The 22,893-nt window shown below is 49.5% G+C and overlaps 1 protein-coding gene across 2 annotated transcripts in view; it reads right to left on the minus strand.

Annotated features, from left to right (window-relative positions):
* The window catches only part of VPS13D (vacuolar protein sorting 13 homolog D), a 280,917-nt gene that overhangs the window by 122,695 nt on the left and 135,329 nt on the right, over positions 1-22,893 (minus strand). Inside the window, exons 35-48 of one of the 2 annotated variants that reach the window (XM_077250275.1) lie at positions 22,716-22,790; positions 21,992-22,183; positions 15,147-15,236; positions 14,825-14,965; positions 14,361-14,483; positions 12,769-12,843; positions 12,286-12,391; positions 11,614-11,766; positions 9,672-9,807; positions 9,543-9,590; positions 9,146-9,296; positions 8,188-8,398; positions 7,706-7,953; positions 6,270-6,461 (exon numbers count right to left, since the gene is read on the minus strand). In XM_077250275.1, the coding sequence (XP_077106390.1) occupies positions 6,270-6,461; positions 7,706-7,953; positions 8,188-8,398; positions 9,146-9,296; positions 9,543-9,590; positions 9,672-9,807; positions 11,614-11,766; positions 12,286-12,391; positions 12,769-12,843; positions 14,361-14,483; positions 14,825-14,965; positions 15,147-15,236; positions 21,992-22,183; positions 22,716-22,790 (1,941 nt within the window). The remainder of the gene's footprint in view (positions 1-6,269; positions 6,462-7,705; positions 7,954-8,187; positions 8,399-9,145; positions 9,297-9,542; positions 9,591-9,671; positions 9,808-11,613; positions 11,767-12,285; positions 12,392-12,768; positions 12,844-14,360; positions 14,484-14,824; positions 14,966-15,146; positions 15,237-21,991; positions 22,184-22,715; positions 22,791-22,893) is intronic. The other variant, XM_077250276.1, reaches the window with a different exon arrangement.

Consider the following 22,893-nt stretch of genomic DNA (forward strand, 5'->3'; position numbering starts at 1 on the left):
TGGGTGGGAAACAATTAACTGCAATTGCTGCTTGTACCCACAAGTTACAGATGCGGCACGGCCGCCTGCAAAATTCGTCTGCCGACGGTCGCATCTGCCGAGGCCCGAGAGTGAATATGGTAATGTTTTGTAAAGGTATGCAGGCTGGACCAAGTCGCAGCCTTACAAACTTGTGCTGCCGAAGCTTGGTGCCGGATGGCCCAAGACGCGCCCACTGACCGAGTGGAGTGAGCCTTAATCCCTGCTGGGACAGGAAGACCTCTGACTCGGTAGGACTCCTGAATAGCCGAACGGATCCATTTGGCTATTGTCGCCTTGGAAGCGGGAAATCCTTTCCTTGGTTCTTCCGGGAGCACGAATAGGGCATCACACCTGTGGAAAGACGCTGTCCGCGAGATGTATCTCCTAAGAGCTCTCACTAAATCCAGTGTGTAAAGGGCCTTCTCGATGCAATGGACTGGTGCCGGACAGAGTGACGGTAAGACAATCTTCTCATTGAGATGAAAAGAGGATACAACTTTCGGTAGAAAAGAAGGGGATGTCCTCAAAACCACCCTATCCTGATGAAAATTCAGGAACGGAACCTGAGAGGACAGAGCCACCAGCTCGGAGACTCGTCTAATAGAGGTGACCGCAACTAGAAAAGCAACTTTCCATGAAAGAAGAGACAGGGAAACCTCCTGTAGAGGTTCGAAAGGAGCCTGTTGCAAAACTCCGAGGACCAGATTAAGATCCCATGGTTCCAACGGCATCCTATAGGGGGACGCCCGATGGCAGACTCCCTGAATAAATGTCATGACCTGTAATCTGTTGGCAATCCTGCGTTGGAAGAGAACAGACAGGGCTGAGATCTGCCCCTTGAGAGAACTAAGGGGCGAGACCCAAGTCCAAACCCGTTTGTAAGACCTGGAGAATGGAATGGATGGAAAAATGTAGAGAACGTCCTCGGTCGCTACACCATGAAAAGGAAGTCTTCCAAGTGCGATGATAGATACGCATAGACGTAGGCTTTCTAGCGCTGATCATGGTAGCTATGGCTTCTGGAGAGAAATCTGCCTGGGTTAGGACCCAGGACTCAACGGCCATGCCAGCAAACACAGGGCCTCTGAGTTCTGTTGGCAAAAGGGGCCTTGAGATAGCAGATCTGCGCGATTCGGTAATCGCCAGGGAACGTCGGCAACTAGTTGAACTAGTTCCGCGTACCACGCCCGGCGCGGCCAATCTGGCGCAATCAGGATTACCGGTACCCTCTCCGCTCTGATTTTCTTGATGACTCTCGGCAGGAGAGGAAGCGGGGGAAATATGTACGGAAGCCGAAAATGATGCCACGGGAGTACAAGAGCGTCTGCCCCGATGGCTGCCGGATCGTGGGACCGAGCCATGAAGCCAGGAACCTTGGAATTCAGCAGTGAGTCCATCAGATCCACGTCCGGGGTTCCCCAACGACAGCAGATCTAGTGGAAGATCTCCGGATGGAGAGACCACTCCCCGGAGTCGAGGCATTGCCGACTGAGGAAGTCTGCCTCCCAGTTGTCCACTCCCGGGATGTGAACCGCAGAGATAATTGAGCGGTTTTCCTCGGCCCATCGGAGGTTGTGGTCTACCTCTGTCATGGCCGCCCTGCTGCGGGTTCCCCCTTGGCGGTTGATGTATGCCACTGCAGTGGCGTTGTCGGACTGAATCTTGATTGGGCGACCTGCTAGGAAGGGATGGAACTGGAGAAGTGCCAGCCTGATCGCCCGGATTTCCAAGATGTTGATTGGAAGGCGTGATTCCTGGGGGGACCAGCAGCCCTGAGCAGTGTGATGAAGGAACACCGCTCCCCTGCCTAGAAGACTGGCGTCTGTCGTCACAACCAGCCAGTGTACTGGAAGAAAAGACTTCCCTTGATTCAGGGAGGATTTCAATGTCCACCACCTGAGAGACTGTCTGACTCGCTGGGGAAGGAGGAACTGACGGTCTAGGGAGAACGGGTTCCTGTCCCGAACAGCTAGGAGGGCATGCTGTAGAGGACGGAGGTGTAGTTGGCCAAATGGAACCGCCTCCAGAGCTGCTACCATCCTGCTGAGGACTCTCATACTGAAGCGCAGAGAGTGAGAGCGAGGCTGAGAGCTTCTGAGCTTCTCGGCTTCTCGCTGTAAGACTGAGATCTTTTCCGGGGGAGAAGAACCAACCCCCGGGACGAGTCGAGTATCATTCCTAGAAAGGAAATTCGCTGAGCCGGGACTGGGGAAGATTTTTTGAAGTTTATCTTCCAACTCAGGCGAGAAAGGGTATTTATTGTGATGGCCACGGCTTCCTTGCAGGAGCGGAAAGAGGGGCCTTTGATGAGGATATCGTCTAAATACGGGAGCGCCACCACTCCTCGGGTGTGGAGTATGGCCACGGCAGCCGCCATTGACCTTGGTGAATACCCTGGGAGCGGTGGCGAGGCCGAAGGGCAGAGCAACGAATTGGAAGTGATCTTCCTGAACTGAAAAGCGAAGAAACCTTTGGTGAGAAGGTATAATAGGAATATGGAGGTATGCGCCCTGGATGTCTATAGACGCCAGGAACTCGCCTTTTTCCATGGAGGCGATGACAGAGCGAAGCGATTCCATCCGGAACCGTCACACCCTGATGAACTTGTTCAGCAGTTTTAGGTCCATTACGGGCCGTACTGTACCATCCTTCTTTGGAACAATGAAGAGGTTTGAATAAAAACCTTGAAACCTTTCGCTTTGAGGGACCGGAATAATAACTCTGTCTTTTCTCAGAGAGCTTATAGCTTTGAAGAACTCTGATGCTTTTGCCCTGGGAGGAGAAGACAGGAAAAAAACGGGGGACGAGATAAGAGATCTATCTTGTATCCGGAGGACACTAGATCGCGGACCCACTCGTCGTGAACGACCGAGAGCCACGCGGCACTGAAGGAAAGCAGGCAGCCGCATACTTTGAGGGTGTCCCCCGGATAAAGCAGGTAGTCATTGTGTGGAAGGTCTGCCCGTTCTGGCGCCTCTGGATCCCGGCTGCCTTGACCTGCCTCTCCATGAAGGGGAAGGCTTAAAAGAGGCCTGTGAACCTTTGTCTCCACGTTGTGCCCGGCCGAAACCGGGAGATGTGGAAGTAGAGGACCAGTTTGAGTTGTAACGAAAAAAATCGGGACCGAGCCTGTGGTTGCAGGTTCCGAAAAGGCTGAGAGGGTCTCTGTTGTGGAAGAAATTTTACTCTTCCCTCCAGTGGCATCAGAAATTAACTGGTCGAGCTTTTCGCCAAAAAGGCGACAGCTCTGATATGGGAGAGAAGTCAATGACTTTTTGGAAGTAGAATCCGCACGACAGTCCCTGAGCCATAAGGACCTCCGGATGGTGATGGCATTTGCTGCTGCTTCAGAAGCACAGTCAGCGGCATCCAGGGACGCGGTCACTACAAAATCTCCAGCTCTGGCTATCTGAGTAGCGAGGTCTGCTATCTCGGGGGGAAGATTGGTATCCAGTACTGCTGAAGACAAGACCTCAGCCCAGTGGGTCATAGCCTTAGCCACCCACGTAGCGGCAAAAGATGGAAAGAGTGCGGCCGCTGAGGCTTGAAAAGCTGAACGCGCCATATTGTCGATCTGACGATCGGTTGGATTTTTAATAGAGGCGCCCTCCGAGGAGGATAAAACAGATTTCGTAGCCAGGCGCGATACCAAAGGATCTACCAGGGGAGATTGTGACCAATCTTTTCTTAGATCCTGGGCAAAGGGATATTAGGACTCCATGGGCTTCTGCCCTATGAATCGTTTATCTGGACGGATCCTGTGAGATTCAACAATTTGCTTAAACTCGGGATGAGTGGCGAACACTCTGTGAGCTCGTTTGGTCCTCTTAAAGGACACGGCATGATCCGTTTTAGATAAGGGTTCCTCCTCAAGTCTCAAAGCCTTATTCACTGACTCAATTAGAAAGTCGAGAGTCTCCTGAACGTGATCAAATTCCTGATCTAGGGACGTGTCAGAATCGTCCTCTGAAACAGGTTCTCTACTAGCCCCATGGAAGGGGAGCGAGAAGTGGAGCTCTCAGAACCCGAAACTCGGTGATGGTCTGGGGGTATGGCATGAGTCCTTTCCCTGGAGGAGTGAGAACTCCTTGGCAAGGTACGACCCCTGGAGTACGAGGGGTTCTGACCATCGGAAGCGTCGTCCGTATTAGTGCCCTGGTTAGAGGAAGGGTCTCGGAACGAGTCTAACGCTTTTGCCAGGGATGCCATAGACCGGGAAAGGGAGGTAGCCCACTCAGGGGTACTAGGCTCGCTGGGTTCAGTATCAGCAACAGGTGGTTCCTGAGCCGTCACCGGTTCACAAGCTGTGCATAATGCTGTATTGTGACCCCGGGGTAAAGATACCTTACAAGAGGTACATGCAGTGAAAAATACAGTGTGGGTTTTCCCAGACTGTTTGTGAGGCTTTGGTTGAGACATAGTAAAGCCTGGAGGAAAGCGCTTACTAGCAGGGGAAGGGTTAAGCTATGTTTCTGAAGCTTACCCATGGTCCTGTGTCTTGAGTCCCCAGGGGAGGTCCGCAGTGTGATGCCAAGGGAGTTATGCACAGGAATCGCTAATCCTGAAGGCTGTGATTGAAAATGCTGGAGCAGCGCTGCAGCATCAGCCCTGTGGGTGTACCAAGATGGCCGCCGAGATCAGGAAGTGAAAGTCTCTCTCAGGGAACGAGAAGCGCCAGAAAGAGTGGGCGGCGGTAATTGCCAGTGGGCGTGGCCAAAACTCCTGCCTGTATGAAAGGGAAAAGCCGGGGGCTAAATTTTAAACCTGCGGTTGCAGCCTGCAGCGCCGCGAACGCTATTAGCGCCATTCTTAAGCCACACTCTCTGAAGGAATTGCTGCACTGCAGACCACCCACGGACGCGGGCTTTAAGGTGCGGACCTCCCATACCCCGGGGACCAGGACCCCCCAGCGCCTCGGCCCCCGCAGTGTACTCACGGTAGATGCGGTGGGCCGGTGCTCAATCCACCGTCGCCATAGTCAGGGAGGGGGTGGAGAGCTTCTTCCGCCATGCGTCATCCGCTATATCAGTGGTGATGCAGAAGGGGGCTGCATAGACGCCATTCATAATATGTCCGGCTATGCACCTCGCTCCAGGAGAGGTAGATGGAGGGCTACTCCATGTGGTCGCCTGCTATGGAGGGGGGAGATCGGAACGCGAAGGAACCGTCGCCCGCAAGATGAGCTCAGGGCTGGCATCCAACGTTGCAGGAAAGGATACGGGAGGGACGCTCCACGTACTTGCCTGTTGATGGTTCGGGGGAGATCGGAGCCTAGAAAGGATCCGCCGCCCCCATTCGCTCCGTTAAAGGAAAAAATAGAACAAAAAATCAAAAATTAAAATAAAAATGGTGGGGTCTGAAACAGACCCAAGTGCCTCCTACAGACACTAAGCAAGAACTGGTTCACTAAGAGACAGCAGGAGGGTGTATACTGCAGGGGAGGAGCTATTCTTTCTGTGTTTACTTAGGCTAGGTTCACATTGCGTTAATGTGTGCACGCTAACGGACAGCGTTGCACGGCGAAAATGTCGCAATTAACGCCGTGCAACGGGTCCGTTAGCGCACCCATTGACAGCAATGTGAAGTTTCCCTGTAGCGCATCGCTAGCGCATGCCCTTTTCGGCTCGTGCTAGCGATGTGCCGTTCTTCTGTGGCGCGCCCGAGGTCCGTTCCCCGCTCTCGCAGATCGGGGATCTGCGCGAGCGGGGACATTAACGCGACCCCTAACGCGGCCCCTAAATAAACATTGCGTTAGCGCAATCCGCTAGCGCTAAACGGATTGCCCTAACGCGATGTGAACCTAGCCTTAGTGTCCTCCTAGTGGCAGCAGAATAACACCCATGGTCCTGTGTCCCCCAATGAGATGTAGGAGAAAGTGTAACACAGTTGTGTTTTCGGAACCATAGAAATGAAAGGAATCAGAGTGTGCAAAGTTTATAAATGTATTTCCGAGAACAGTAATTGTACAATTAGGGCTGCAGCGGGGGAACGATTATGCTAGGGCGAGAGAACTGCAGAAATTATGTAAATGGAACCAAAAAAGGGATCACATGTAATGAAGTGTGATGTGACGCAAATATTTGCAATGATCATCTTCGCTTGTAAAATAATTCCCAATATATTTGAGAACCACAATTGTACATGACCTTTTGTATTCCTACAGTAACTAATCCTGTAAATCCTGACGCTAGTGATACAATTTCTGGCACCACCCATGTAATAATTGATTAGTGATACCAACAACTAACCTGTTTTATTAATCAGCCAATAAGGAGCAGAAATAAATATCTTCAAGGAGCCCTCTGCCCGGCACATGATGCGTATGGTGAGGTTGAGCTGTCTCTTGTTGGCATCGTAAAGTCGCATCCTGACTATGTAGTTTTGAGTCCCGGGTGGGATCAGCAGCTCCTTGCAGTGTTGAAAATTTTCCACCGCGATTCCTGTTAAAATATGAGAGACACTTTAAAAAAAAAAAAAAAGTAACTAATGCCACAGATCAATGAGGTCTGGTACTTTTGTGGATCCTTCCCCTGTCTAGTACAGATCCCTCAGACTGTCTGGCATGTTGGAAGCTGCAGGCCGGTCTCCCATGTCACTTGCCACCCCTCCGCTAACTCTTCTCATTCTAGAGACAGCTGGATTCATTCCATGCTGTCTGTAGAATGACTCTCACACAGCTCTGCAGAATCCACGCTATACACTCACACAGCTCTGCAGCATCCACAACATACACTAACACAGCCCTGCAGCATGCACAACACACTGACACAGCTCTGCAGAATGAACATAAATATTGCTGCTCATACAGGATACACAGAGATCTGCAGTATGCATATTTTATATACACACAGCTCTGCAACAGACACAACACTGCTGCACACACAGTAGACACACACACATAGCTATGTTGAGAGACCAGAACACATACAGACATAGCTCTGCAGTATACACACAGCTCTGCTTGCCCACACTTTGTTTCCAGGCATCTGAGATCATGAAATGTCCTACTAACTAAAACCTCAGATTTCGTTTACTGCTATCCTATTGTATGCTGGAACCGACGGAAGCCAATGGTGATATGCTGGTCCCAATCTGCTTCCTCTACTGCCATGCACTGATCAGACAGATCAGGGTCGGTCACAGACAAAATAACTGTGCAAGGGTTCTCTCTAGTGATAGGGAAGGATGCTATATGAATGATCCTCTCGATCACAAAGGAAGCCGACTGTGAATTGTAAGACGCATGCACTTTTTAGCAAGGCATTTTTCTTGCTAAAAAGTCTGTCTTCTAGTCCAAAGATAGAGCATAGATTAGTAACTAGAGACACACCCCCATCAGTGGAAAACTGGAGGTAAATTAGGCCACTGTAGGATAAGGATGACTGCTGAACAATTCTTACATGGTGAGAACAAAGATATATAAGGAAAACAGAGGGTATATAATAATGCCAACATACTGCAACCTAATCAAAAACTTAAAAAAAAAAATGGGTCCACAAGGAAGCTTCATGGGCTACTCTTAGCCCATTGTAGATGTATTTAGTTATCTTTTATATTTTAAAAATTCTGCTCCATTCCTGTTTTCAACTTACAAATTATCACATTTACAAGTTTTTCCCATGGCTAAACATCTTTTCTTTACAACAGTTCCTATACGATAGGGGATAGCAGTAGAAGAACTCACCAAGTTCAAAGTTCTGCGATGTATCTGCAGTGTGCAGGGCCATCTCTTTCCCAGACTTTAAGGTTCCTCGGAGGGCTGTACCTTTGACATAAAAGTTCAGCTCACATGGCAGAAGGTTGCAGATGACCACAGTGGGCAGCAGGAAGACGGTATGGCCCGGCTGTCTGTAGATTTGTTTAGCGCTGTCTGAGAAGATATTTGATGGCATGTAATCGGGATAGTTTTCTTTCCTCAGAGCCACGCAGAACCTGAAACAAATTTTAAAGGAAAATATATTGCACAACTTGACAATCAGGACTGCATAAATTATACAGGAATTGTATGAAAAACCTGCAAAAGATTTAAGGTGGTGACTTGGCCTTCGAATTCCCCAAATGTCAACCAGATGGCCATTTACATAAAAAAATCAAGACCTAAGGTCAGTTATTGATGCCGTATATATGACAGGACACCCCCAATAATAAAGCCTCACTTATTGTCACCTGAAATATCTGCTGTTTTCCGTGTCCATGGAGTGACACTCGCGTTTACTGCTGGAAACTTCTCCGGTCTTGGTAACATTTGTCCAGTGGATTGGCGTTTTGCAGAAGAACACTCCCATCCCTCGAGGTCGAGCCTGCAGTCTCCAGGATGTAAGATGTAATGGAATCGCAAATGAATCTCCGGGCATCACAGCAGGGAGAATCACCGGCTCTGCAAATACAAAGAGTATGATACGATGGACGCCTGTGTCTGCCTCCTACATGACACTAAGCTACACAGAGAAGCTTGCTTCCAGTAGACAGGTGTAACCTGCTAAGGAGGAGCTGACTTTTTTTTCCCTTAGTGTCAGCCTACTGGTGGCACTCCTTGATTTCCTGTGCCCCCCAATGTTTGCAAGCGCTCTCTAATTTTCAGTTGTCTCTGCGTGAGTGAAGGGAGACTAGCTGCTAAGACATCTTCCATACATAGTATACACAGAGACATGAGGGGTCCCTACTCTAATATAGTGCCTGATTAGAAACAGCAGCAAAAAGGATATCATATAAAAAGTATTGAGCAGTGAAGCTGTGAATCCAGCTCTGAATGAGATAAAACACTAGAAAGCAGCACCCTCCATGTCTGTCTAAGCTATCATACTGTGCCTTCTAATGCCTGATAATAAAAAACGCACTTGCAGCTCTTGGTTTCAAACTATTTTTAATCTGGTTACTCTACGACAGTGTTCCCCAACTCCGATCCTCAAGAGCCACCAACAGGTCATGTTTTCAGGATTTCCTTAGTATTGTACAGGTGATAATTGCATCACCTGGACAGGCAAGCATTCAATAACCTGTGCAATACTAAGGAAATCCTCAAAACATGACCTGTTGGTGGCTCTTGAGGACCGGAGTTGGGGAACACTGCTCTATGACATTCAGAATCGGTGCAGCCAAACAGTGAGCGCTCGTAGCTACTTACTGTCTGGGGCTGACGGGCTGTCGAGCCGAAGCTCCATTGGGATCTCGAGCTTGTTTTTGACAATCAGAGATGATCGCACAGTCACCACCTTACGAGCACTGCCTTCCATGGTGACAGCAAACACAACACGCACCGGCGGCAGCGCCGAGAACTGCAAAAGTGGAGAAAGCAGAATAAAACTAGTAATATGGATGGTCCTAAGGCGACTCCATAGGACAGAATAGATACAAGGAGGATGGGAACACCCAGTTGTCAAATTATTTCTACATTTCCAAAAGGAATAAAAGGGGAATATAAAAATACAAGTATTTGCTAAAACATATAAGTTTTAGATATGTCAGGAGAAGTGATGGACCACATTTAAAGATTAGCTGACGGTAGATATAGGCTGACTTACATAAACCTGAGGATGTATGATACTGGTTCTGCTTATCGGACTCCCGACCTACAAACAAAAAAGAAATATATATTGTGAAATGCCAGATTAATACAATTTTACGGTAAACAATTCTGTATAATGTCTTACTGATGAGGACGAAGAATTCTTATCGGGAGCTGCATAGCGAAAGAATATCCCAACTTTATCCACAGACACCGGGCTGACTTGTTCCCAGCCGCTGACCCGCACCTGCAGCTGGTGAATCCGCAGGTCATGAGTGTGCCTGCAAAGCAACGCTGGATCAGTGAGAAAGGAGCAACAGTACCGACCGCCTAGAAGAACATTACACCAACCATGCTTCATGTCTAAAGGTACCTTCACACTGAACGATATCGCTAGCGATCCGTGACGTTGCAGCGTCCTGGCTAGCGATATCGTTGAGTTTGACAGGCAGCAGCGATCAGGATCCTGCTGTGCCATCGTTGGTTGGAGCAGAAAGGCCAGAACTTTATTTCGTCGCTGGATCTCCCGTAGACATCGCTGAATCGGCGTGTGTGACACGGATTCAGCGATGTCTTCACTGGTAACCAGGGTAAACATCGGGCTACTAAGCGCAGGGCCGCGCATAGTAACCCGATGTTTACCCTAGTTACCAGCGTAAACGTAAAAAAAAAAAAACACTACATACTTACATTCCGGTGTCTGTCCCCCGGCGCTGTGCTTCTCTGCACTGTGTCAGCGCCGGCCGGCAAAGCACAGCGGTGACGTCACCGCTGTGCTTTCCGGCTGGTGCTGACACAGTGCAGAGAAGCACAGCGCCGGGGGGACAGACACCGGAATGTAAGTATGTAGTGTTTGGTTTTTTTTACGTTTACGCTGGTAACCAGGGTAAACATCAGATTACTAAGCGCGGCCCTGCGCTTAGTAACCCGATGTTTACCCTGGTTACCAGGGGACTTCGCGTAGTTGGTCGCTGGAGAGCTGTCTGTGTGACAGCTCTCCAGCGACCACACAGCGACGCTGCAGCGATCGGGATCGTTGTCTAGATCGCTGCAGTGTTGCTAAATGTGACAGTACCTTAAGGAACGACATACAGGCCACAGCAACTACATCCCAGGGTCGAAGAATATCTTTATCTTTGATCATTATGCAAATTAGCGTCCCTTAATTACCATCCCTCACAACCTCCTCCAATGTAGATTGACAGCTCAACTTGTCCAGAGCAAGCACTCTGCCTGAACTGAAAATTTGGACATGGTGTCAGGAAAGGGGTTAAGGGGAAAGCGAGTACGCATGCAGTGCCAGAGGGGAATATGAGGCGAGAGAGCATGCAGAGCTGGGGGCTGGGTAGGAGGCAAGCGCATGGTGCTGGGGGCAGGAGGCAAGCACCTTCATAAAGCCAGGGTGGGGGGCAGGAGTCGAGTGCGTATGCAGTACCAGAGTGAGAATGCGGCGAGCGTGTACCCAGCATGAAAAGGGGCAGGGGGCAAGCGTGCACATAGCACTAGTGGAAGCAGTGTGCGAGCATGCATGCCGTGCCGGGGCAGCAGGGGGTGAGCACGCATGCAGCACAAGGTCAAGCAGGGGGTTAGCACACATGCAGCACTAGGGCAATCAGGGGGTCAAGCACACATGCAGTGTCAATGGAAGGCAAGAGGTGAGCGTACACACAGCACCAGGGGAGGCAGGAGGCGAGTGTGAACACTGCGTCTAATGGGTCAGGAGATGAACACGCATGCAGGGATCAAGGCTTAAGCATGCATGCAGCGCCAGGAAAGGATAGAGGCAAAGTGCACTCGTAGCACTAGGGAGGGCCAGGGGGCGATCGAGGATGGAGTGCTGGGGAAGCAGGGGGCAAGCATGCGAGCAGTGCTGGGGGAGCAGGGGGTGAGTGTGCACATATAGAGAAGGAAGCAGGGGACAAGCGCACATGCAGTGCTGGGGGGAGCAGACCGTGAGCATGCATGCAGTGTGAGATGGAGCAGGGGATGAGCGTACACACAATGCCGGGGCTTGGAAGCGAGCATGCAATCGTAAGTTGGATTTAAAGCACAACAGAGCAGAGGGAGTAAAATAAGAGTAAAGTTACCTGTGTCTCAGCTTTTCTCTTGTTTCAAACTCAAATGGTATCTCTTCTCCTGGAGGCACTTCTCTCCACTGACTCACATTGTGAGCGTCATCGAAGAAATTTTTGTCACCATCTGACACAACTTCTGGGCTCCCGCTATGTGACAAGGCAGCCCTGCAGCAAAGTCACAATACAAATGTGATTCTATGTTTTCAATATCATTATCAATCCAGGTCACATAGATTTAATTCCTTATCGAAAAATGTACGTAATAGTTCATCCGATGTCAGCTGCTGCCTGTGTGTATGGAGTGGGCTCAGGAACTAAGCTCACACTACATCTCCCAAATGCCTGCTATGCTGCACAGTCGGCGTCTGTCTGTAACAGCAGCAAGCGGAGCGGAGCCCTGATTGCTGCTGTTAACCCATAAATGCCATGGTCGATCCCTGACACGATCTGAGAGTGGAGCTGTTCCTTGCAAGGTGCCGTTATCATGGCAGCCGGGTGCCCATCAGGCCTGACACATCGATACCGCTGTGAAGCTCTCCTGTCGTGTCTGCTTTAGAGAATGTTAGTAATTTCCATGAAATAACAATTCTATATAGAGCTCTCCATTATGCGGTTCCTCTGTCATTCCTCCTGGAAATGTATGAATAACGGATAAATAAACATTATTGTTCCACTTGTCATTACCTTGTGGGTGTTGTAGTTAAAGTGGCGAACCACAGTGTGCAGCCCGTGTGATTCCGGAGGGCAAATGGTATAAATGGCTGTCTGCGCTTTGGAGTCTTCATTTCAACTACATGGGAAAGAACAGAGAAAGGAATCCATGACTTGTTACAGATCCACATCTAATACAGCAGTAATGGAGGAGGAACATCGCAGCTGCCTTCACAGCTCTGGTGCCACGCAGCGGCCGCATGAATGGTGCTCGGCGGTCAGCGGCAGGGAAAGCTGCAGTCAGCCATGCATTTTCTTTTCGGAAGAAATATACAGGTGAATAGTTATCCATGTATTAGATGGATGAACAGTAGGGGCATGAGTGACGCCCCCCCTATATATCCTATAATAGACCGTATGAAATGGGGTCATCTTGAGGAGTCAATGACGAGATGTGCATGAACACAGACATCCCGATGGCACTTTATACATGTCCCCGTGTTTTTCGTACTGTACCTCTAGCATACACCTGATGTTCTAGGTTAGTCAGACTGGCTGTGCTTCTAGTTCTAAGGTAAGACAGAGGAAGGCCTGGCAGACAGGAAAGGCAAAGTTAGAAAGCACGAAAAATGGAGCAAGGGAAACACTGAGGAAAACTGCACAGACATTGCACTTGGGTTAGGAAAGAAACACAGTAAGAAGAGCGTGCACGGATCAAGGAGTCCTGTAGAACCACTTTATTGAAAAACAAACAAAATAAAAACATTAAAAATGGTATAAACACCAAGATACTCGTCTTACCAATCCTCTGCTGACACCGCTGATGTCACGGTATTTCAATAAAAAGAGCTTCTGCTCGTCTGGGAAGGATTTCTACAAGATTTTGGAGGCATCTATGGGAGTTTCTGCTCTTTCATCCAGAAGAGCATTTGTGAGGTCTGACCCTGATGTTGGAGCACATGTTCGGCTCACAATCTCCATTCTAGTTCATCACAAAAACCTTGGATGGGGCGACAGGGTGGGACTCCGTGCCGTCAATCATGATCTTCCCCAACCATGTGTCTGTATGGACCTTGTGTACTGGGCTCAGTCATGGCAGACAGAAAAGGGTCTTCCCCAAACTGTTCCCACAAAGCTGGTAGCCTAAATTGTACATAAAATCTTGGTATGCTGAAGCAATAAGATTTCCTTTCACTGGAACTAATTGGTCCAGGCTGACCCCTCAAAAACAAGCTCATAATATCCCTCCTCCACCAACCTTATAACTGGCACAATGCAGTCAGGCGGGTAACGTTCTCCTGGAATTCACCAAACCCAGACTCGTCCATCAGATGCCAAATAGAGCAGTGTGATCTTTCACTGCACAGAACTTATTTCCTCCAGAGTCCAATAATGGTGGCTTTACACCACTACACCCGACGCTCGCCATTGTGCTTGGTGATGTATGACTGCATGCATCGGCTCGGCCATGAAGCTCCCAGCAGGGGAACAGTTTTACATTTTTGTCCTGATGTTAATATATCAGCACAAAAGAGATGGTCTTGACTCTTATGGAGTCAGCAGAGCGTTGGTGACTTCTCTGCCCTCTGCTCCTCAGCACTTGCCCCCTCCCCCAGGTCTTTAACGTTTCGGGGGTCTCCACTTCATGGCTGAGTTCCTTCTACTTCCCAATAATCACTCACAGGTGAGGAGGGAAAATTTATGGAGAAAGAATGGTCATGAACGGACTTGATACACCGATGGTTTCTCTTACAGGACAGCCCTGGTATCGGAGCTCTGCACCACTGGCCGTTCTCTCACGTCAGTAAAGGCAGCCAGCATAGTGGGGGGCTGGAGGTTATACACCAGGGGCAATGGGACTAATGAAAAACCTGAATGCAATGATCAAGATGTCCCAGTACTTTTGTCCATGCAGTGTATATGTGACCCTGTGAGTTCTGCCTGTGTAGTATTACCCGGAGAACTGACATGTGCACAGAACATCTTTAAAGTCTTAGAGAAAGTTTTACATTTACCAATAACAGAAGTAGTAGTCAACCATTCTGTCCTTCATCTTTTAAGGTACACTGGTGTTGAATGCTGATTTTACACAGAAATAATTTACTCACTTGGTCCAATGCACGGAGGGTCCACAGAAGAACCCATCCACTCATTTCCAGTTTCCATGGTGGCCTCCTTCTCCAGTTTGCAGTAATCGGCCATCCAGGACTCCTTAGTGTTCACATATTGTTCTACAAAGAACCAAGAAAACATAGTGAATAAGAGACTGATATACTGCACAGAGCAAATAACCCTATATACGGACACACGCGTAGAAGAGGCAGGAGAGCAGCAGAAGGATTGTGCTTTCCAATTCTTAAAGGGGATGTTTACCCTGGAAAACACTTGTAGATGTGTCCAGACCCCCAATCAGGTGTTGAGCTGATTCTGGAGGTTCCTTTTGATATCCCATATAGCAAACACTCATCCCTCTGATGTGTACCAGCCTTTCTGGGCCACTTCTGGTGAATCAGAGCCTATGAACCCGTTCACTTTATGCAATGGGTGCAGACGCCGTGCGATAGCACCTTACCGATCAACACGGAGGTGATATTGATGTCCAAACGCTGTTTAGCCTTCAGATCAATCTTCAGGCGAGAAGGATGGAGACGGCTCGCTTCCTGCTGCTGCCAAGATATGGAGCATGGCCATGGCTCGACAAATGGTTCCCAACCTTGAATGAAACAGGAAAATGTATCAGAAGGATAGAAAAGACAGGACTTCAACAGCTGATTGTATCCACAAATGGCAGCCAACAAGAAGGGGCCAGGATCTATGGGACTGTAGGGTTCGTACATAGAGAGGAGGATAAGTGATAAAGGAGAGAAAAGTCAGATAATAACTAAACATTATACCGGATAGTTCACGATTATAGTAATCCCCCGAAAGTGTGAATCCAGCAGATCCATCAGGATTGGAAACCAAGTGTTGGAAAAAGTTTAGTCCTGAAAGAAAAAAAAAAAAATGTGTAACTACTGACAATAGTATGAGGCACAATGAGTCCCAATCATAGCTTACCCAGGGTTTTTGCTCTTGGCTACAGCGACATTTTTAAAATATTTTTAACACGTTTTTTATTCTGTTTTCATTGACAGGAGAGAAAAACAAAAAAGGAGATTTTTGTGTACTCACCGTAAAATCCTTTTCTCCGAGCCAATCATTGGGGGACACAGGACCATGGGGTGTTATGCTGCTGCCACTAGGAGGACACTAAGTAAACACAGAAAGAATAGCTCCTCCCCTGCAGTATACACCCTCCTGCTGACTCTCAGTGAACCAGTTCGGTAACAAAGCAGCAGGAGCTTAATATTTAACAAGGATGAACTACTGTATGTCAAAAACCAAGTTGACTCAACAAAAACCAAAGCCAATAGGCTAACAGGGTGGGTGCTGTGTCCCCCAATGACTGGCTCGGAGAAAAGGATTTTACGGTGAGTACACAAAAATCTCCTTTTCTCCTACACCTCATTGGGGGACACAGGACCATGGGACGTCCTAAAGCAGTCCCTGGGTGGGAAAACAATTAACTGCAATTGGTACTTGCACCCACAAGTTACAGATGCGGCACGGCCGCCTGCAAAATTCGTCTGCCGACGGAAGCATCTGCCGAGGCCTGAGAGTGAATATGGTAATGTTTTGTAAAGGTATGCAGGCTGGACCAAGTCGCAGCCTTACAAACTTGTGCTGCCGAAGCTTGGTGCCGGATGGCCCAAGACTAACCCACTGACCGAGTGGAGTGAGCCTTAATCCCTGCTGGGACAGGAAGACCTCTGACTCGGTAGGACTCCTGAATAGCCAAACGGATTCATTTGGCTATTGTCGCCTTGGAAGCGGGAAACCCTTTCCTCGGTCCTTCCGGGAACACGAATAGGGCATCTGACTTGCGGAAAGACGCTGTCCGCGAGATATATCTCCTAAGAGCTCTCACTAAATCCAGTGTGAAGGGCCTTCTCGATGCGATGGACTGGTGCCGGACAGAGTGAGGGTAAAACAATCTCCTCATTGAGATGAAAAGAGGATACAATTTTCGGTAGAAAAGACGGGAATGTCCTCAAAACCACCTTATCCTGATGAAAATTCAGGAACAGAACTTGAAAGGACAGAGCCGCCAGCTTGGAGACTCGTCTGATAGAGGTGACCGCAACTAGAAAAGCAACTTTCCATGAAAGGAGACAGAGAAACCTCTTGAAGAGGTTCGAAAGAAGCCTGTTGCAAAACTCCGAGGACCAGATTAAGATCCCATGGTTCCAACGGCATCCTATAGGGGGACGCCCGATGGGAGACTCCCTGAATAAACGTCTTGACCTGTAATCTGTTGGCAATCCTGCATTGGAAAAGAACAGACAGGGCTGAGATCTGCCCCTTGAGAGAACTAAGGGCGAGACCCAAGTCCAAACCCGTTTGTAAGAACTCGAGAATGGAAGGGATGGAAAAATGTAGAGGAGAACGTCCTCGGTCGCCACACCATAAAAAGGAAGTCTTCCAAGTGCGATGATAGATACGCATAGACGTAGGCTTTCTAGCGTTGATCATAGTAGCTATGACTTCTGGAGAGAAACCTGCCTGGGTTAGGACCCAGGACTCAACGGCCATGCAGTCAAACACAGGGCCTGAGTTCTGGTGGTAAAAGGGGCCTTGAGATAGCAGATCTGCGCGATTCGGTAATCGCCAGGGAACGTCGGCAACTAGTTGAACTAGTTCCGCGTACCACGCCCGGCGCAGCCAATCTGACGCAATCAGGATTACCGGTACCCTCTCCGCTCTGATTTTCTTGATGACTCTCGGTAGGAGAGGAAGCGGGGGAAATATGTACGGAAGCCGAAAATGATGCCATGGGAGTACAAGAGCGTCTGCCCTGATGGCTGCCGGATCGTGGGACCGAGCCATGAAGTCGGGAACCTTGGAATTCAGCCGTGAGGCCATCAGATCCACGTCCGGGGTTCCCCCAACGACAGCAGATCTAGTGGAAGATCTCCGGTTGGAGAGACCGCTCTCCGGAGTCGAGGCATTGCCGACTGAGGAAGTCTGCCTCCCAATTATCCACTCCCTGGATGTGAACCGCAGAGATCATTGAGCGGTTTTCCTCGGCCCATCGGAGGATGTGGCCTACCTCTGTCATGGCCGCCCTGCTGCGGGTTCCCCCTTGGCGGTTGATGTATGCCACTGCAGTGGCGTTATCGGACTGAATCCTGATTGGGCGACCTGCTAGGAAGGGATGGAACTGGAGAAGTGCCAGCCTGATCGCCCGGATTTCCAAGATGTTGATTGGAAGGCGTGATTCCTGGGGGGACCAGCGGCCCTGAGCAGTGTGATGAAGGAACACCGCTCCCCAGCCTAGAAGACTGGCGTCTGTCGTCACAACCAGCCAGTGTACTGGAAGAAAAGACTTCCCTTGATTCAGGGAGGATTTCAATGTTCCCCACCTGAGAGACTCTCTGACTCGCTGGGGAAGGAGGAACCGACGGTCTAGGGAGAACGGGTTCCTGTCCCAAACAGCCAGGAGGGCATTCTGTAGAGGACGGAGGTGTAGTTGGGCAAATGGAACCGCCTCCAGAGCTGCTACCATCCTGCTGAGGACTCTCATACTGAAGCGCAGAGAGTGAGAGCGAGGCTGAGAGCTTCTGAGCTTCTCGGCTTCTCGCTGTAAGACTGAGATCTTTTCCGGGGGAGAAGAACCAACCCCCGGGACGAGTCGAGTATCATTCCTAGAAAGGAAATTCGCTGAGCCGGTACTGGGGAAGATTTTTTTTAAGCTCATCTTCCAACCCAGGTGAGAAAGGGTATTTATTGTGATGGCCACGGCTTCCTTGCAGGAGCAGAAAGAGGGGCCTTTGATGAGGATATCGTCTAAATACGGGAGTGCCACCACTCCTAGGGTGTGGAGTATGGCCACGGCAGCCGCCATGACCTTGGTGAATACCCTGGGAGCGGTGGCGAGGCCGAAGGGCAGAGCAACGAATTGGAAGTGATCTTCCTGAACTGCGAAGCGAAGAAACCTTTGGTGAGAAGGTAAAATAGGAATGTGGAGGTATGCGTCCTGGATGTCTATAGACGCCAGGAACTCGCCTTTTTCCATGGAGGCGATGACAGAACGAAGCGATTCCATCTGGAACCGTCGTACCCTGACGAACCTGTTCAGCAGTTTTAGGTCCAGAATGGGCCGTACTGTACCATCCTTCTTTGGAACAATGAAGAGGTTTGAATAAAAACCTTGAAACCTTTCGCTTTGAGGGACCGGAATAATAACGGTCTTTTCTCAGAGAGCTTATAGCTTTGAAGAACGCTGATGCTTTTGCCCTGGGAGGAGAAGACAGGAAAAAACGGTTTGGAGGATGAGATAAGAGATCTATCTTGTATCCGGAGGACACTAGATCGCGGACCAACTCGTCGTGAACGATCGAGAGCCACGCGGCACTGAAGGAAAGCAGGCGGCCGCCTACTTTGTGGGTGTCCCCCGGATACCGCAGGGAGTCATTGTGTGGAAGGTCTGCCCGTTCTAGCGCCTCTGGATCCCGGCTGCCTTGGCCTGCCTCTCCATGAAGGGGAAGGCTTAAAAGAGGCCTGTGAACCTCTGTCTCCACGTCGTGCCCGGCCGGAACCGGGAGATGTGGAAGTAGAGGACCAGTTTGAGTTGTAACGAAAAAAAAAATCGGGAACGAGCCTGTGGTTGCAGGTTCCGAAAGGGCCGAGAGGGTCTCTGTTGTGGAAGAAATTTACTCTTTTTCCGCCAGTGGTGTCAGAAATTAACTGGTCGAGCTTTTCGCCAAAAAGGCGACCGCTCTGATATGGGAGAGAAGACAATGACTTTTCGGAAGTAGAATCCGCATGCCAGTCCCTGAGCCATAAGGACCTCCGGATGGTGATGGCATTTGCTGCTGCTTGAGAAGCGCAGTCAGCGGCATCCAGGGACGTGGTCACTACAAAATCTCTAGCTCTGGCTATCTGAGTAGCGAGGTCTGCTATCTCGGGGGGGAAGATTGGTATCCAGTACTGCTGAAGACAAGACCTCAGCCCAGTGGGTCATAGCGTTAGCCACCCACGTAGCGGCAAAAGATGGAAAGAGTGCGGCTACTGAGGCTTCAAAGGCTGAACGCGTCATATTGTCGATCTGACAATCGGTTGGATTTTTGATAGAGGCGCCCTCCGAGGAGAATAAAACAGATTTGGTAGCCAGGAGCGATACCGGAGAATCTACTGGGGGAGATTGTGACCAATCTTTTCTTAGATCCTGGGCAAAGGGATATTTGGACTCCATGGGCTTCTGCCCTGTGAATCGTTTATCTGGACGGATCCTGTGAGATTCAACAATTTGCTTAAACTCGGGATGAGTGGCGAACACTCTGTGAGCTCGTTTGGTCTTCTTAAAGGACACGGCATGATCTGTTTTAGATAAGGGTTCCTCCTCAAGTCTCAAAGCCTTATTCACTGACTCAATTAGGCTACGTTCACATTTGCGTTGTGCGCCGCAGCGTCGGCGACGCAACGCACAACGCAAACAAAAACGCAGCAAAACGCACGCTAAAACGCTGCGTTTTGCGACACATGCGTCCTTTTTGGCCGAAATTGGACGCCAAAAAAATGCAACTTGCTGCGTCCTGTGCGCCCTGACGCGTGCGCCGCAAAAAACGCATGTGTCAAAAAACGCATCACAACGCATGTCCATGCGCCCCCATGTTAAATATAGGGGCGCATGACGCATGCGGCGACGCAGCGGCGCCCGACGCTGCGTCGCACAACGCTAATGTGAACTTAGCCTTAGAAAGTCGAGAGTCTCCTGATCGTGATGAAATTCCTGATCTAGGGACGTATTAGAATCGTCCTCTGAAACAGGTTCTCTACTACCCACAATGGAAGGGGAGTGGGAAATGGAGCTCTCAGAACCCGAAAACCGTTGATGGTCTGGGGATATGGCATGAGTCCTTTTCCTGGAGGAGTGAGAACTCCTTGGCAAGGTACGACCCCTGGAGTGCGAGGGGTTCTGACCATTGGAAGCGTCGTCCGTATTAGTGCCCTGGTTAGAGGAAGGGTCTCGGAACGAGTCTAACGCTTTTGCCAGGGATGCCATAGACCGGGTAAGGGAGGTAGCCCACTCAGGGGGACTAGGCTCACTGGGTTCAGTATCAACAACAGGAGGTTCCTGAGCAGTCACCGGTTCACAAGCTGTGCACAATGCAGTATTGTGACCCCCGGGGTAATGATACCTTACAAGAGGTACATGCAGCGAAAAATACAGTGTGGGTTTTCCCAGACTGTTTGTGAGGCTTTGGTTGAGACATAGTAAAGCCTGGAGGAAAGCGCTTACTAGCAGGGGAAGGGTTAAGCTATGTGTCTGCAGCTTACCCAGGTCCTGTGTCTTGAGTCCCCAGGGCAGGTCCGCAGTGTAGGCAGAGAAAAAAGCTAGTCCTGAGGGCTGTGATAGGAAACGCTGGAGCAGTGCTGCAGCATCAGGGCTGTGGGTGTCCCAAGATGGCCGCCGAGACCAGGAAGTGGGAGCTCATCACAGGGAACGAGAAACGCCAGAAAAAAGTGGGCGGGGCCAAAACTCCGGCCTGTATTGAGGGAATTTTTTCTTTTCTCTCTCTCTGCGGTTGCGGCCTGCAGCGCCACGACCGCTATTAGCGCCATCATTAGCTGCACTCCTTTGTGGGGTTGCCGCACCAAGGACCACCCACGGACACAAGCTTAATGTGCGGACCTCCCATACCCCGGGGACCAGGACCCCCCAGCGCCTTGGCCCCCGCAGTGTACTCACGGTAGATGCGGTGGGCCGGTGCTCAATCCACCGTCGCCATAGTCAGGGAGGGGGTGGAGAGCTTCTGCCGCCATGCGTCATTCGCTATATCAGTGGTGAAGCAGAGGGGGGCTGCACGGACGCCATATATATCATGTCCGGCTATGCACCTGGCTCCAGGAGAGGTAGATGGAGGGCTACTCCATGTGGTCGCCTGCTATGGAGGGGGGAGATCGGAACGCGAAGGAACCGTCGCCCGTAAGGTGAACTCAGGGCTGGCATCCAACGTTGTTGGAAAGGATACGGGAGGGACGCTCCCCGTACTTGCCTGTTGATGGTTCGGGGGAGATCGGAGCCTAGAAAGGATCCGTCGCCCCCATTCGCTCCATTAAAGGAAAAAATAGAACAAAAAATCAAAAATTAAAATAAAAACGGTGGGGTCTGAAACAGACCCAAGTGCCTCCTACAGACACTAAGCAAGAACTGGTTCACTTGGAGCCAGCAGGAGGGTGTATACTGCAGGGGAGGAGCTATTCTTTCTGTGTTTACTTAGTGTCCTCCTAGTGGCAGCAGCATAACACCCATGGTCCTGTGTCCCCCAATGAGGCGTAGGAGAAACGAGAATTTTTTTTTACTGCGTTCATGAAAATATGTTGATCATTTAACAGTTTGTTCTGGATACAGCATTACCAAACGTGCATTTTTTTTTAAACATTTTTAAGCATAACATTTTTTTCAAAATTATTTTAAACCATCGGTTCCCCACGATCACACTGCAGGGAGTCAATGAGAGCCGGTGACAGCACCAGACATCACTGATATTTTAGTCACTATCCTGCAGTCTAATGAGCAGATGCAAGGAGTATATAAAGAACAAGCATGAATATAACGTTAAGTGGAACCATTTCCAAGTGCATTATTTGGCCTGAATATCACTGGAAATTAGGAGACATTAATGACTATACTGACGTGAAAAGGTGATCTCGGCCAGGGGGACATCGCAGTCCATGCAGTCATCAATGAAGCAGATGCAGATACTGTCCGCCTTCAGCTCCACGCCTGATATCCATCGTACGGCCCCCACACTTCCACCGCTGGTCTTATTAGGCTTCTGAGGCTCGGCATTCTTAAAGAGCCACGTAGCAGCTTTGTTTAGTTGACCTTATAGGGGTGGAAAAGATAAGAATTTAGGAGGCACAAAGCAGAGACAAATGAGATATAAGAGAAAGAATCTGCCGCTTATTAAGACACATGGACATCCATCACCAGGAGTTATGGCAGCTGAACCCCCAAAAATGAGCAGCTTGTAATTCCTTAAGACATTATTATTTTAAGAATTGATTCCATTTAGTTGTGGAAGACATATGAAAATGCTAAAGTGATTTGTAACTACGTAGACTACAGTCTGCCTAATTAGCACCCATAACAATAAATCCCAGACAGTTGTACAAGGTGTTGACTTGGCCCCCAAATACCCCAGATCTCAATCTGATTGATCACCTATGAGATGTGCTAGAAAGGCAAGTCCAGTCTATGGATGTCTTGCAACTTGCAGAAGATTGTTGCCATGCTTTCTTGAAAGGGTAACCTTGTTGTGGTGTCATTATACAGCAGTAATTCACCTCATCGGTAAATATATCGCCCTCACCTACTGCATGTGCTATAAGGAGATCCCAGCATTACAATGGTTTACCTTGAGAAGCCAGCAACGCTTTACGGCAATCCGCTACAGCAAACCCCAGCTCCTGCAAGCGGGCAAGTTGATTTTCTAAAATAACCAAAAATGATGAAATAAATGGTTAATACATCCCAAAAGGATCAGGTTCTGTAAACTCACCCTAAGAGGCCTAGAATACATTTATGAGGTCTTA

Source organism: Ranitomeya variabilis, chromosome 4, assembly GCF_051348905.1.
Source record: "Ranitomeya variabilis isolate aRanVar5 chromosome 4, aRanVar5.hap1, whole genome shotgun sequence".
Lineage (NCBI taxonomy): Eukaryota > Metazoa > Chordata > Amphibia > Anura > Dendrobatidae > Ranitomeya > Ranitomeya variabilis.